This window comes from Chelon labrosus (assembly GCF_963514085.1).
Source record: "Chelon labrosus genome assembly, chromosome: 16".
NCBI lineage: Eukaryota > Metazoa > Chordata > Actinopteri > Mugiliformes > Mugilidae > Chelon > Chelon labrosus.
The window spans coordinates 10886903-10903303 of record NC_140349.1 but is presented as its reverse complement, the minus strand read 5'-3'; the positions used below and the strand labels follow the sequence as shown (position 1 = coordinate 10903303).

General features: G+C 43.0%; 2 protein-coding genes across 3 annotated transcripts in view; one reads left to right on the top strand and one right to left on the bottom strand.

Moving 5' to 3' along the window:
- The window catches only part of slc45a4a (solute carrier family 45 member 4a), a 52869-nt gene extending 42042 nt beyond the window's left edge, over positions 1–10827 (top strand). For both annotated transcript variants that reach the window (XM_084562923.1, XM_084562924.1), the window contains 12 exons: positions 1193–1372; positions 1863–2053; positions 2153–2339; positions 2463–2918; positions 3496–3767; positions 3851–4012; positions 4126–4225; positions 4331–4411; positions 4504–4634; positions 5034–5102; positions 5186–5340; positions 5668–10827. In XM_084562923.1, the coding sequence (XP_084419049.1) occupies positions 1193–1372; positions 1863–2053; positions 2153–2339; positions 2463–2918; positions 3496–3767; positions 3851–4012; positions 4126–4225; positions 4331–4411; positions 4504–4634; positions 5034–5102; positions 5186–5340; positions 5668–5839 (2156 nt within the window). In that variant the 3' untranslated portion in view covers positions 5840–10827. The remainder of the gene's footprint in view (positions 1–1192; positions 1373–1862; positions 2054–2152; positions 2340–2462; positions 2919–3495; positions 3768–3850; positions 4013–4125; positions 4226–4330; positions 4412–4503; positions 4635–5033; positions 5103–5185; positions 5341–5667) is intronic.
- Positions 10828–14011: 3184 nt separating this feature from the next.
- Positions 14012–16157, bottom strand: LOC311501854 (G-protein coupled receptor 20; the record flags this gene model as incomplete). The annotated part of the gene is made up of 4 exons (XM_084563899.1): positions 14012–14587; positions 15348–15480; positions 15571–15827; positions 15978–16157. The coding sequence occupies 4 exons, from the start codon at positions 16155–16157 to the stop codon at positions 14012–14014; spliced, it is 1146 nt and encodes a 381-aa protein (XP_084420025.1).
- Between the last annotated feature and the right edge of the window lie 244 nt (positions 16158–16401).

Genomic DNA, 16401 nt, shown 5'->3' with positions numbered 1-16401 from the left:
AAATGTTCTCTTTATTTAAATGTGAACCAAATGAGTGACTAATGCACAACAACAATAGCAGACTGGGCCTTTTATTGTCTCTAAATTTATGTGGATTTATAAATAACGTCTCATGTGAACCATTTTCTGTCGGCAGATTCTGTTCAGTTCTATTCTCTTCTGCCTCTATTCTTCTGCAAAAGTGTTGGCACTTGGGTCAATTTAGGGCACCAGGGAGGTGTGTGTGTGTGTGTGTGTGCACCTTGCCAGCGGCGTTGACATGGGAAAAAAACAGTGACCTGTGTCTGTGTGAGAGAAATGAGCGAATAAAAGAGCGAACGTTTCCATGGCTGTAAATGTGTATGATTGTGTGTGTGAACAACACAGGGCGACATGGGAAAGCTTGTTCTAACCTGTACACTGTATGTGAGTGTGTGTGTGTGTACGTGTGTATGTGTGTTGACATGGGAACACAGGAGCAGGCAGTTCACAGGGAAATGCTTCCTGTTTGCTTCCCTCTTTCCACCAATCACAGTTCACTTCCTGTCTGGGTGCCTGGCTAGTTAGTTCTGTGGCTCCATTGTCCCACACACACACACACACACTCTCTCGCACAGACACACGCACAAGCACGTATACACACACGTATACACACACGTATACACACACGTATACACACACGTATACACACTGCTGTTCTTTCTACGAATGTCTTTATTTTCCTGACGTTAATGGATTTCAGTTTGTAAAGTCATGCTGCGTCACGTGCCCCCTGATATCTCACACACGCACACACTTACAGTACAGCTGTTCCACTTTTGTGTCGTTCATGTTATACAGTTTCTCAGTCAGGCCACAAAGGGCACACATGCACAGCTCTAGGGGAAGACTGGGTCACAAACATAGTGAGACACACAAGGTCACACACGACATGCAAAGCAGCATGGGAAATGTGCAGTGACCTGTTTGTGCGTGTCCCTGTGTTGTGCGGCGGTTGTAAGTCACTATTGATCGCACGTGGAGCTCTGACCGCCTGGTCGACAATAGACTGTTATTAATTTCCTTTTGATTGTCATTGGCTTTTGCATTTCTATGTTCAGTGAATGCACCGACTGTTTAACAGTGATACACCCTCCACTGTTGGTTTTCTTGTACACCAAACAAAAAAAAAAACACACATTCAATAATACTCGTCCCTTTCCTTCTCCTTCAGGTCTGTCGCTGGGTGACGAGCAAGGGAGTCAACCGATAGGTATCGTTCTTACTGTGCTGGGAGTTGTGGTGCTGGACTTTTGTGCAGACGCCACAGAGGGACCAATCAGAGCGTACTTGCTGGACGTGGCAGACACAGAAGAACAAGATATGGCGCTCAATATCCACGCCGCGTCGGCAGGTATGATTGACGGCAGAGATAAACGCTATCACATGATTTCAGTAGGTTCACTTGCATGTATGTTTGCTGTCAGTTCTATGAAAAACAAAATCACAGTCAGGTTAAAAAATTAATCCAACATCTAAGCTCCAAAAACTCAAGTTCAATCAAGTCATCAGCAGAAATAAACAGGTTTACATGCAGGAATACAAATGGTTTTGGTCTCTATAGTCTGTGTAATTTCCCCATTATTGGTATTTTTATATAAATCACCTGTTTTGAATAACAGGTGGGCGCCCTCATAGGTTGCTAGCTCCACTAACCATATGTGAATTAGATGTTGGGTGGAGTCAGGCACTGCCAAAATGGCTTCAAAACCTATATGACGTCACCTACAGGATTCTTTAGGAATATGTACAACTAGTGGTTCATATCAGTGATGACTGGAGGAAATCAAAATATGAAGTGGCACCGTTTTAGCTTCAACTTGTTTGTGCGTCCCTGTCTGCAGGCCTTGGCGGTGCAGTCGGCTACGCTCTTGGAGGTTTGGACTGGACGCACACGTTCCTCGGAGTAGCCTTCAAGTCCCAGGAGCAGATTCTGTTCTTCTTTGCCGCCATCCTCTTCTCCGTCTCTGTGGTGCTCCATCTCTTCAGCATCGAGGAGCAGCAGTACTCGCCCCAGCACGACAGGCTCGACCAGGTGCGGAGTTGTACAACTTGATTTTTTTTTAGTAATACAAGACTTTGGCTTTTCAGGAACGTAACAGAACACGCTCCGTTTACCTTTTTACCTCGCTAGGAGAGTCCAGATACCCGCAACAGGCATCCATCGGCCAATGGCAAGACCGGAATTCTCGCCCCCAAGCTGGAAATGATCGGAGAGGATGATACGATGGAGAGCTACGACCTTTATGACCCTTATGTGGACGACCAGTCAGAGCGTGGAGACATGGACATGGACTTCCTAGAGGTGGAGCTGGTGAGAAGTAAGTCCACAGACTCCCTTTTTAACTTCATCTAAGCAAATTAGGGAAAGATTAATCCAGTCTCTCCTTGTATTTTCATTTTCTCTTAATTCCTTGTGTCTAAATTGATTCTCTGCTCTTCAGGTAAAAGTGACAGTGTCCTCGCCATGGCTGACGCAACTCTCGACCACATGGACCACGATGCGTTGTTCCTGTGCCACCTAGAGCCATCCCTCTTTGCCGATCGCCTCTCGCCCTACCACGGTTACCCCCCTACCGGCAGTTCCTTCGACATTCCCAATCGCAGCACCCCGCCTCCCCGACACGCCAACATCAGACGCAGCAGCAGCACAGGAAGTCAAGACCTGCTTCGCTCCCAAAACAACAACCATCAAACGAACGCCCCCAAGATTTGCCGCCTCTCTGCTTTCTTACAAGAGATGGAAAATGACGACGGACAGGAGGCATTGCTGAACAACCAGCTTAACGAGCAGCGGACGCTGAATGGACGGCTGATGGCCAGCGTGAACAATGCTGATAGAGTTGGCTCTAACAGGCTGAGCTCTAAGGGCCAGGCTCACCGCGCTGGAATGGTCAAAGGTCAGTGTCTTCGTATTATAATATGCTTTATTCTGTGTAATGGTGTAATAAAATAGTGGTAGAATCACAGAATGGCCAAGTACAACACTGAAATATCTGTTTTAATCTTATCTATTTAATGTATTTCACAATATACAAATCATATTGTCCTGGTGTAATGGAACAGTCGTGTTTGGTAAAGACTGCACATATTTTATATGTGTATTTTTTCAGTGGAAAAGAAATGCAAGAAGTACCATTCCAATTAAAATTGTAATTTGTATTGCAAAAATATAGAAATAAACAAACATTGGGCAATTTAAAAGTCACATGTAAAACTAGCTTCACTGTTCCATCTCAACATGTAATATACAATTTAGCTTGTATATAGCTTGCTGGCTTCTTATGCACCTTTGTTTGGAGTAGAAAGTAATTGAGGAGGTTGAGTTTTAATTTTGTCAAGGTGAAGACAATTTGTACTGCTAAAGGACAGTCCATTAATCCAGTTTGCACTACAGCGGCTCAGGTTAACAAGATTTATAATGCAGATAAGATGATTAACTCACGAGATGTTTTAATGAACTGTCTCTTCATCCAGCCGCCAGCACAGGAGCTCCCATGCGGCAGTCTCGCCCCCGTCACATCTTCTACCGGCAGCCGTCCTGCACCTTCTCCTACTACGGCCGCGTGGGAAGCCACCGTTACCGCTACCGCCGGGCCAACGCCGCTTTCCTCATCAAGTCGTCCCGCAGCATGAATGACCTGTACGAGGTGGAGGCCAGGCACAGGAGGAGGAGCAGGCAGAGGAACAGACACCGCAGCGGAAACACCAACTCTTCCAGCGGGGACACGGAGAGCGAAGAGGCCGAGGTGAGCGGAGGATTCTTGCTCTTTACACGTTAAACAAACGCATCTTTTTCCTGTAAATTTTGACGTGACGTTCCTCTCGTCAGGTTGAGACCACCGTGCGGCTGCTGTGGCTGTCCATGCTGAAGATGCCTCCAGAGCTGCTGCGACTGTGTGCCTGTCACCTGCTCACCTGGTTCTCCATCATCGCAGAGGCCGTCTTCTTCACCGACTTCATGGGACAAGTCATCTACCATGGAGATCCAACTGTACGGGAATCAGATCATCTACACACACACACACACACACAGACAAATACACACCTTCATTCTCATAAAAAAATGTATATTTATATTTATATTTATATTTTTCCATCTTACAGGCTCCTGCCAACTCTACTTTGTTGGAAAATTATCACAAAGGAGTTCAGATGGGATGCTGGGGGCTTGTTATATATGCCTTGACTGCTGCTACATGCTCAGGTAACTCCACACAAGCATGCACGCTCACACCACACACATCCTTAAGTGCACTATATGGAAGAATAAGACTCTGTAGTAACCAACCCATCAATCCCTCTTTTCCAGCCATTCTTCAGAAATATCTTGACAACTTTGACCTGAGCATTAAGATCATATACATTATGGGGACACTTGGATTCTCTATCGGTATGAACCACAGTAATAGAACCGCAGAATAAAGTAGATTAAACTCGGTTGTGTAATTAACTATTTTTTTATAATTATTTCTCACTGAACAGGAACTGCTGTCATGGCCATCTTCCCTAATGTGTACGTTGCCATGGTGATGATCAGCAGCATGGGTATCATCTCCATGAGTATCTCCTACTGCCCCTATGCTCTGTTAGGGCAATATCACGAAATGAAAGAGGTACAGATGTATTCAACTTTACTCAGGCACCACAGAAGTAAATTATACTTCTGGCACATTTTACAAATCAAGGAATGGGTTAAACCTCTTCTAAAGCTCCAAAAAAGCATTACGGCATTACGGCACTGGGTACCGGGTGACATTTCCTTGAACACACTCTGTTTTTTTTTTAGGTAATCCCACATAAACCCTCCTGTTTTGATAAATATTCAGCAATGCACCAACTATGTATTCATCCGCTTTAGAAAATAACATCCTGAACAATTGCATTGTTTACCCTAGTTGGGGCAACCCTTGATAAAAACTACATTGCACAGCTGTTTTAGGAAATATGTGTTCTTCTTTTAATATCCCACTTTATTAACCGGTTGCATGTATACTCTATTTCAATATATCCAGTACATCAAGCACAGTCCCGGTAACTCCCGAAGAGGCTTTGGCATCGACTGTGCCATCCTATCCTGTCAGGTGGGTGTTTACGCTTCTTTTTCTAATAGGTAAAATACTTATATGCTATAGTGTACTGAGAACATTGTGATGCGGTCTTGCAGGTGTACATCAGTCAGATATTGGTGGCTTCAGCTCTGGGCGCTGTAGTGGAAGCTGTCGGCAGCGTTCGTGTCATTCCCATGGTGGCGTCTGGGGGCTCTCTGCTTGGATTCTTCACCGCCTGCTTCCTGGTCATTTATCCAAATCCACACAACAGGTGAGAAGGCTGCCTGCTGATACCTGCACAAATATGAAGCTACAGCTAGTAGCCACTTAGCTTAGCCTAGCATTGGAAAGACTCAGTTGAACTTTAAACCTGGTAGTTGGATTTTGTCAGCTTTTAACAGTCAGGCTAGCCATACTTGCGCAAATATCAAGCTACAGCTGGTTGTCGTTTAGCTTAGCTTAGTATAAAGACTAAAGACTAAAGCTCTGTTGTCTTTATGCTAGCTACGCTGCTGGCAAATGGCAGGAAAGTGTAAGTATGTGTATTAACAAAATTGTGAAAAATACAGTCCTAACCGGTTTTAACTGTGATTGACAGTGACGGGGAATCAGCCAAAGCGTCGGAGAAACGGGCCTTGACAAGTCACAAAAGCGGCGCCGGGGACGTTGCCGTGGTGATAGAGAAACCCACCTTCCTGAAACTCAACAAAGAGGGCAAGGCCACCACCACTACCACTTCCTGTCACGCGGAAAACGAGTCTGCTCTGTGATTGGCCCGGCTGAGTTGGCGGACGCGTTGCTGCTGCTGCTGCTGCTGCAGTAACAAATAAATTCACTTTTAACGTCGGCACTGTTTGAAAAGACTTCAAGACGTACCTCTGTCCTCATCATACCGGAGTTTACAGCGAGGGAGACTGGTGTTGGTTTCGTCCACTCTTGGTGTGTAATCTGGCTTTGATAGTTATTCTGATTTAACGTGTCACGATTTGCTGACGAAAATGACTTGATCTGCTGTGGGACCAGTGTCACACCAGAACAACCTACGCAACAAAAAAAATAAATAAAAAATCATTCTGGTCCCAGGGCTCTTTCAGCCATCAAAAAAATTCCTTCCACTTTTTTCTCATGGACATTTGACTGATCCATCAGGGTTGTGAGTACTTCATTTGGTCATGTCTCTCAGGGCCTCTAGGAGGTGCTACTGAGCAGCCACCTGGACAGGAAATTTCAGGGGAGTGGCATCCGTACATACAAACCCTCACACCTCTTCATCCGGGGGGTGACGCAATTGAATGAACACTGTTGATGAACATTAGTCCTCGAAGCTGCAATCATTAAATAATGCTGAAAATCGTTCTTCCTCACCGTGGAATCGGCTCGATCGAGTCTTTTGCTTCGGAAGCTGATTGATGAGAATGTGTGTGTTTGCTGACTTGACGTCTCCGGCAGAGGCACCTGTGTTCACCAAAACAACCCCGACGAGTCTTTCAGCTTTGCGGGACTTTTGCGGCCCTCTGTCATGGTAGCTTTAAGACTTTAAGACTCTAGAGACATTTACAAGTGGCATTTCTGAAACGGAGCCCCAAAGCCTGGTTCCTCTGAGAAATAATTGATCTTGAGTGCGAAAATCACCAATTTAGTCTTTATCAGAGGGCTACGAACATCTGCCCAGAAATATTGAGCGTGAGCATAAAGTTGCCTACATGTTGAAATAGAAATATACAGTAAATTGGATGAAATTCCACAAAGGAGTGTGTAAAATACAGTGTGTGCAGTATACAGGGCATTACAATCCCAAATATTCTCATGACTTACTGAGGATCCACAAGACTAACCTACATGCTGCATGTTCGATGAGGACAGAAGAGACAAACCAAACAGCGAAGGAGAAGAGAAAAGAGATGTGGAGATGTTCTCTGTCTCGCTTTTGCCTTTTTGTTGTTTTTTTTAGAAAATGCTGTTAGCGTTAATGTTAATCACTAAATGCACAATAGCTGAGCCAATGTTGGATTAGTGTTACGGTGTTCAGTTAGAAAATCTGTGTTGGATTTATTCACCTTAGGACACCATTGGGATGGAGTTTGGACCGGGACGCAAGAAAATTAGAGCAGATATTTGAATGAAAAACCGCTAAGACGCATTATGTTTCCAGGCCTTATGTGGTGGAAGAGGAAAAAAACAAAACAAAATAAATCTCTGTAATGTTGAGATCTAACTGTTTATAACTAGGCTAAGGCTTCAGTGGGGGATTATGGTCCTGTGTGTTCCATTTAATGGGCCAAATATAATCAATAGGGAGAAGCAAAGTAGGGTGTTTTAGATGCTAATTACCGCTCTAAGTGTGTGGAGCAATGTTTTTACTTTAAAAAGTAGAAACTAGTTTGATGTTTTTGGAAATTATTTGCTTTGTTGCTCAGAATCAGAAGAAAACATTGATATGACTCCTGTAGATACAGTAAAGATCAGACTGAAGCCGGCAGCGGTTAGCTTAGCTTAGCGTGAATGCTAGAAACAAGAAAGCTGCTATTTTCAGAGGTTACAAAACCAACTAGCTATCACCTCCTTTACTTTTGAACGGCTTTAGCCATGAGGTATAAGTGAGCTTTTACAGATGCTGGAAGGCTAACATTTTCCCCTGTTCTTGGTGCTAAGCTATGCTAACTAGCTGCTGCCGCCTGTATCAGTCTTCTCATCTGAAATGGGCAAGAAAGCAACAGATTTTATTCCTCAAATGTCAAATTACTTTCAAAATGCTAAAAAAAAAAAAATGTATTGTAGCAGGTTTGGGAAACAAAATAAGTCAGTTGAGGCATTTTTTGCGAATTCCTTTAGAGCCAGAGATCTTATTATTTAACTTTAAGATCTACAACTTAAACTAAAACTGCAAAATTAACACCAATTAACACACAAAGCCCTATTTAAGATCTTTGGGTGTGTTGCAAGAGATGTTTCGGATGCTTCATCAAGTTTAAGAAAATTGCCTTTTGGAAAGTGGTTGCAGCAACATGATGAGGAAGTAAACCTGCTGAGTGTAGCTTTACTTCAACCCCGTAAACTCCCAAACACAGCGGGGAGACCAATAGTCTAGTCACAAGAGGGGATAAACACAGGTTTTTAGAAAAATAATCTCTTAATTTTGCTCATTGATAAAGTAATTATCTTAATCATTTGAATGTTTCCTGAGCTGATTATGCTAAGGACATGTTAAAAAAAAAAAAAAAAAACTTGAAAGGCAGAACGAAAGATTATATTTTGTGTGGTTCGTCGGATCTTTAGTCACAACAACAGCCCCCTGCTAATCAGTCAGGGAGGAGGGGGGTGGAGGGGGCTGTGTGAGGTGGGCAGAGCAGGGTTGTTTGTGTTGGCGAAATTCTTCTTTCCTCCTGCATCTGTCAGGGTGAAAGGCTGCGGATTTGGGTCAGTTTTATTTTTCAGCTAAATCAGCTGAAACATGCAACTTGAGAGGGAGAGGAATTTAAACTGCAGTGGGTGGATGTCCTAATGAAAGAACGTTTTTATTTGAGTGTTTAAAGCATTTTTTTGGGAGAAGATTAATTTTACTTTGGGGGTTTTTAGAAGAGATTTCACTCACTGATTATGTGTTGTGTTTGTTTTTTTATTATTATTCACTTGGGGTCAGTTCGGTGCAGAGTTTTAACCCTGTTTTGTTTTTAACAGATTAGATTCCTCCCATATTTTCAGGTACATTCAGTCAGTCCCAGAGCAGAGCAGAGAGAACGTATTGCGCTTCCTGGGTTGATCTCGCTCTGATGGCTGCGACGCTGGGACAAATAAAAGCAGGGATGGGACGATGACAGACGACAAGGACGTACACATGCCAGACTTTTGAATGGCCTCTGTAACCACTCCGGCAATAAAACACTCTAAATAAGAACAAAATGGACACGCGACATCGGTTTAAAGACAAAGATGAAGATTTAAAGAAAAAAAAAAAACAACTACTTTGTGTTTGGGAGGTTTGCATGCGACAACAGCGATATGCATGTGTGGAGCACCAAAGTATGACTCTGTACAAATCACTCAAGATCTTTTCTTTATAGGTCAGGGATGTTTTTTTTCTAATGCATGGCTGGATGTTTGTCTCATTTTGTTTGAACTTTAATGTTTTCGAAAAAAAAAAAAAAAGAAAATCAACATGTACTCTTTAAACTGAACCATTGTACTCGGTCTGGGTCAGTGCACTCTTAACAAGCATGGGAGTTTTACACATTTTTGCACAGGGGAAGTTTCAGACAGCAGTCATCTTGTCACTTTTCAGCACTGAACGACAAGGTGAAGAAATGAGGCGTGTGTCGTCGAGGGCGACGCTCCTTTGTTAAAAATGTCGGCGAGAACCTCCAGGCCGTGAATACTTGAAGTGCAACTTGAGTGTTTCTGTTCCGATGCAGTGAGAAGGTCTTTCGAATCGTGGGTTTTGTGTTGTTCTTAAATGTCCCAAGCCTTTTTACCGTAGACTCTGGAATGTTCACACGGCACGGCTGGAGCTCGGCCTGCTGGGAGATTGAGTTCTTAAACCTTTGATTCCATCTGGTGACTTAAATTCTTATTTCTTCTTTAAAGTCGATGAATGTGACTTGATTTCAGGCGAAATCTTTTTCATTTTGATGTTTGACAAGCCAGGGTGGAGGTCTTGACGTCGCACAGAACTTGCACATAAGTATAATTATGTTGCAAAAGAAAGAGAAAAAACAAACAAACAAAAAAAAAAACTGTGGATATTTATTTTTGAGCTTTCTTGTCTATTAAGGACACTTTTCACTTGGTTTTCAAAAGAGTAAATTAAAGCTACTCTTTTTGCTGTTACGGGAGATGCTACAGATGTGAACTGGACTGTGTGTGTGCATGTGTGAGAGAAAGGAGAGAGAGAGAGGTCAACACAGATGTTCACTTTGTAAAGCAAAAGATGAGTGTGTTAAAAATGTCATCTCAGTGTTCATTTTTCGGTTCTTGTTCTCTGCTCTTTGCAATCACCTGGTTTACACTTATCTCTGGAATCAATGGCTGCAATACCGGAAGTTATTTACGATTCTTTGTCTCTGTTCTGATGTTTTAATTCAACTAGACAATGTCCCTTTTTTCTTTTTTTTTTTCACGTGTTTGTTCTTTGACTTTAAGACAGAGCTGCACGTAAGAGTTTGGCTTTTGCACTTTTACAGTGGCAGCCATGTTGGCTCCACCGTCCTGACACGCGCCGTGATGTTGTTTCATGTTCCCAACCAGCGGCTGTCAGTGGCAGCATGGCAGCCATGCAGTTAGTCCAACCAGTCCAAACTCTGTCTGTGTGTGGCTCTGCCTCTAGGAAACTGTGTGTTAAAGGAGAAAGATGCCTATATACTTTGATTTTAATAGAGATTTAATCCAGATGAATACTTAAAGAATGGGAAAGCAGATATACACAGTGTACTATATATAATATGCCTTGTTATTTGAAGAAAAGATGTAAATATACATATTTCTCTTTTAGTTTCTTCTTTTTTGCTGCTATAAAAAAATATTATTTTTGTTAGTAGTTTTGTTTTCTATATAAAGTCTGTATATATACATATATAAATATATATATATATATATCTATGTCATGTAAATATGCTTGAGCCTTCATATGTAGGACTCTGGATGAACACTGTATGGAACGCACCTTTAAAATCTGTCAAGTAAACCAACAATGACTTCTTTCATTATTTGACTTTTGTTTGCTAAAAACCATAATAAAAGAAAAGAATCTTAAATCAAACAATAACTCATCTCTAGATAAAATGTGTTGCTTTTAATATATTTTATATATATATAAAAAAAAAGGTTGGAGGCAACCATAGCAAGGTGTTGTATGTATGATACATTGTTTTTGGGGGGTCGAGCACTCCTAAAGGTCTGATCCCAGAATCACGCCTGGTGCAAGACGTATATAAAATCGTAATTATTTACAAAATAAAGTGAAGTTACTTAAAAAAAACTCCAAAAAACGTGGGATATGATGACAGAGTATAAATTCTTTAAATTTGATGGTGGAACGAGCGGTTTGTCACGTGTAGGGTGACGGGACCTGGTGACCTGCTCTTTCGGGGTCTTCTTCTTTTTTGCGGGCCACAAGGCAGGCATGTCAACTCAGCGCCTTCAGAGCAGCCGACCGGTTTCCTGTGATGCTGTGTGGTTTAGAGAAGAGGAAAACCAGAAAACTTTGTTCTTGCAGTATCAGATTTCTCTTTCGCACACGGAGTCACAGCATCAGCTCTTTTCCATACGGAGAAACCAGAGAGGTAACCTGAAACTGGAGTGCTTGTGTGCTTGTGTGTGCATGTCAGCCTGTGTGTGTGTGTACGTGTGTGTTCATGTGTGCGCCTAACCCAGACTCATCATGTGATAGCGGGTCCAGCTGATGGTGTAAACTTAGAGGCTCGGGACATTACGTTAAATGAACTGCAATGACCTACTGCCCCTCTGGAAGGGTTAAAGGGAAAGGCCACTCGATTTAATGACCCTGATTCCTGCTGTTGTGCTTCTCTAGATACTGATAAACCTGAAAGGCTCTTCTCATATATGATAACCACTTCAAGCCCTCTGCATGACAGCCGAAATACATTTATATGTTTTACAAAAATCACATTTTGAGGTTTCGTGTGGTCATAAATTTGCTCTCTTGTGTAAATAAATTATTATGAGCAGCAGGTAGTATTGTATTGAAGTTAAATGATCTAACCGTCAGGAGCATATCTGAGTACCTCAGTCAGTTTTCAATGAATTTACTATTCACTGTGAATCAGTGTACTGGTATGATTGTTCCAAGTGAGATCGTGCTAACTGTGGTGAGACACTGTCCTCTAGTGGACAGACTCTCTATATCCGATTCATACTGGTATTTTACTCTGTGAAATGTCTTTTACCCGTTCATGTACACACTTATATGCAGTTAAAGTAATTGAGAGTGACACTGAATGCAGCGGCACTAAAAGTGAATTTATTTAATTTATAATGAATGGAGGTGAACGAAAAAAAGGTATTATAGCTCTAGAGTTGCAGCCACAGACACAACACCAATCAGGCATAACATTATGACCACCTTCCTAATATTGTGTAGGTCTCCCATCTACCTCCAAAACAGGTGACTCATCAGAGAATGGACATGGGTCTTCTGAGGGTGTCCTGTGATATCTGACAACAGAATGTGATGCTTGATCAATTTGAGATCTAGTGAATTTGGAGGCCAGGTCAACACCTTGTACTGTTTTTCACGTTTTTTTAGTTGTTCCTAAACCATTTTTGTGTGTGTGTCTATGTCAGCCTGCAAGGAGTGTCATTGCTATGGGGTGGGGCTGCCTGGTCTGGTCTAGGTGGGTGCTACATGTCTAAGTAACATCCACATGAATGCCAGGTCCAAAAGTTTCCCAGAAGTACATTGTATTGTCACAAGTAAATGTTATTTACTTCTCCTGTCAGTGGTTTTAAAGTTGTGGCTGATCGGTGTATATAATTACTGACACAGAGAATTTTGGATTTAACAAATCCATAAATAAGTCAACTTCTTGTTGACTGTCAACAACAAAAACCCAGTGAACAAAAAGATAAGCTTTCAAAAAAGTTTAAGCTGTAGTTCAAAAACAACTAATGAACTAATAATTATGCACTTTCATTTCCCACAGTTTGCATCATAATTTATTTAATAAAATAAATATGCCTCATCACTTGTCCCACACAAATGCTAGGAGCCAAAGGTTAAACTTCCTAAAACACAACTATAAGCACTTTTAAGTTTCACATGTTGCGTATGTTCCTCTAAATATCACCTGACTGCAAATGGTTCTTGAGTCACTCCAGTGCCTGTGTCCTAAAATCCGGGCAAACATCGGTTCGAGCTTGAAACAAAGCTTTGTTTATTCCCAGTTCCATCAAAAAGTTTTCTGCATGACGATGACGACGCTCCATTTAAGCACTTAAAATGACAAATGAAGTCATTAAAATAGGGCTGCACTTTGTTCCTGAAAGAAAAACTGTTTATACGTGTGAAGTGAGCTTTTCATTCATCTGGTTTAGTGAGCCGCTTGTTTTGATGTCTAACTGTTTCTTTCTGTTATTAGTCATTTTAATGTCGCTGATGTCTTTTTTTTTTTGTACTTTGCTTTGGCTATACACAGAGATAATGGGCAATGATAGAGAAATATATTAAATTTCCATTTAATATAGTACAATTTAGGCATGATATCGTATTTTGTCACCAAGTTATGGTGAAAATAATGACAAAATGAAGAGACAGAATTATAATGACACTCATTGCAAGTAGTCCTCACTCTAATTGTTATGACTGCATTACTGCTTCATGTTTTTGAGGCTTTTACCTGCAAAGCTACATTCTTTCATATGGCTCTAGTGTTTCCGTTGCATAAAGGTGAGATTGGTTTCCTCTAAGCTGTCTTCTCTGTCCAATATCCTATTCGTCGACTCACAACTACGTGGAGGATAATGCCCTCAAAGCTGATATGTGCTGCGATATTTCCAGATCATAACATTTTGTTAGGTGGTTGCTGCACTCTGTGATTGATTGAGGTGTTCCTCAAGGCTCTGTAATAGGTCTTCTGGTTTTTACACTTTTTTTCCCCACTCAGAACTGCTTTGCACATTTTGATGCTGATGATACCACTTGTGAACTAACTGCATTCAGTGACCTCTCAGTTTAACTTATTCTAAACTCTATAAGACAAAATGTGTTCTTTTCTCAGGAACACAAACTACTGATTTCCCCAAACCCAGTCATACTTTTAAATGGTCCCGCGTCACTCCCCACTGCATACTATGCTCAGTCAATACTTAGTTTAACAATAATCCATTCTGGGGAAATGGAGGACTGAACAATCCTCTTGAATTGTTGGTAAGTCTTTCTCTCCAGGTGTCTTTTTGGACTGTTCATCAGATGCCAAGGGGTTTAGACCTGTCTAAGCCGACTGGTTTGTATTTGTTGCAGGTGTGCTGGTCAGAGTGAATGTGGCCACGCTGTGAGCTATCCCCAGCGCAGTACATTTATTCACTGAGTTCCTCTCCCCTTCTCCCCCACTCGTTTGCCCTCCTTCCCCGTCCCCCTCCCTACCTTTCCCAATCCTCATCCTCCACATTCTCTTGAAGCTGTCCGTCACGAAGCAGTAGACTACGGGATCCAGGCAGCTGTTCAGGCTGCTCAAGGTCACTGTGATGTGATAGGCGAGCACGTGCCCCGCCCCCTTCCCGAGCCCCTCCCCTCCCACTCTGACCTGGAAGTAAACCAACACCTGGCGGACGTGGAAGGGCGTGAAGCAAACGGTGAAGACCACCAGGACGGTGGCCAAAAGCCTGATGGCACGAGTCCTCCTGGCCCTGCTCTGCTGGGGCATCGGGGCATTGCTGGAGAAGAGGAAACAGGTGACACGCAGAGTGAAGCCCGCCACAGCGAGAAGAGGGAGGAGGAACTCCAGGATGGTGAGGTAGAAGAGGGCAGGGATGAGGACACAGGAGGAGCTGAACTCCAACGCCGTGGTCTGGAGAGAAGAGGAGAGAGAGCTCAACACGTCAAATGTTCCTTCTCCTTCAAACAAGCTTTCAGTCTGACTCCAGTACAACACAAGTACCTCTAACTACAACCTCAATAGTAAATCTCAGTCTTGCCATTATAAGCTGCACAAAGGTTCAGCTAGATTCATATTTTCTTTTCACTTTGTTTCCTTTGAAGGTTCTTTAAACACATCTTAAACTATTCAGAACCTCAAATGAAAGGAAAAATCTGAGCCTTTTTATAGTTCGACTGTACACATCACCCCTTTCGGTTTATCTTCAGACCTTTTGTAGCGTACCACCCACAGGTTGGGAACCATCACCCATGCTAGTTCAAGACCTCGCATTTGCCTCTCTAAACACACGGTGATCCTTTTAGTGGGGAATGTTTGACCCTGAAGTGGCCCTCTCAGGCTGCACCACCTCCCAACAGTAGCACTCCCGGCAAGCTTTACCAAATGTTCCTTCGTGTTGATATGTTCAGGCTGTTAACGCCAAATGAACAAGTTTTCCATGGAAACATCCTGAACTATGTATGTGTGGATGAGCAGCTGATATCTGTTAAAAACTGCTGAGAAGAATAAAAAACTCAGACGATGACACTGACAAAAATGCACAATGTGTTTAAATATACACAAAAGACACAAGCAGGACATTTTACATTTACGAAATAAACATCCTAGGCATACATGTAGTGCAGTTTTCTCATTGGCTGACAGCTATTGATGACAAGTCAGCAGTTTTCACCTGAAAGGAGTACGTGACCACGACCGCAATGAACCACACAGTGGCACTGACACACCTGGCCGCTCCTGGGGTCCTCCATCGATGGAGAGTGCTAGATGCGTGGACGACAGCGAGGTATCGATCTATACAGATACTGAGAGGAAGGGAGGAAAAATAATTGTTGGTCCATACCGGCTATGGGGTTCATTCATTAAAATGGTGAGTAACCCTGCAACCCACCCACCTGGTCAGAAACAGGATGCTACAGTACATGTTGGCGAAGTAGCTGAAGGTGTGGACGTAGGAGCAGGCCACGCAGCTCCCTCCGCTGTAGTACAGGGCGATGCGGGCGGGGAGCGACAGCGCCACCAGCAGGTCAGCTACGGCCAGGTTTATGGTGTAAACCACAGAGGCTGAGGAGTGGGCGGAGGCCCCGCAGAAAACATAGAGAGCTAAACTGTTGAGGATGACGCCGACCACCAGCATGAGACAGTTGCACACCTGCAGGACAGAGGAATTGCCTGTTAATGCTTCAGATATGTGGATGTTTGACTTTGGTTCAATGCAGAGTTAAGAACATATTGATGCCTTGCACAAAGGCAGTTTGGTCCTGTTGGATTTCAAACCATCAAGTCATACATTTGATCTTACCATCAGAGAGACCCAGACGGCATAGAAGTCTTGGTACAGCTCCACATCCAGGTGGGCCAGCCTGTGCAGGTAAGGCACCCCACCCCGCTGGTCCCAGGTGGTGCAGTTAGTCGGGTCCTGGGGGGAAAGCGGGGGCTCGGTGGTTGAGCTGGTGCTGGTGTTGGTGAGAAGGCTCTCCATTGGTGGGAAAAAAGATGAAAGAACCCCAGATCGGATTCTGAATGGCAGCAGATTAATGAACAACCATCAAACCTAACAGAATACTGAGAACATGTACCAGTATAGTGGAAAATATAAGCTGACTCCAGCTTGGTGGTTCTGTTATTTTACTGGCGTCTTTACAACAACATACGCCACAGCCACCGAGCTAACATGCCGACTGCGAGTAAAGCACCTGGACGAAGAGCACATGATGTCAAGTGTA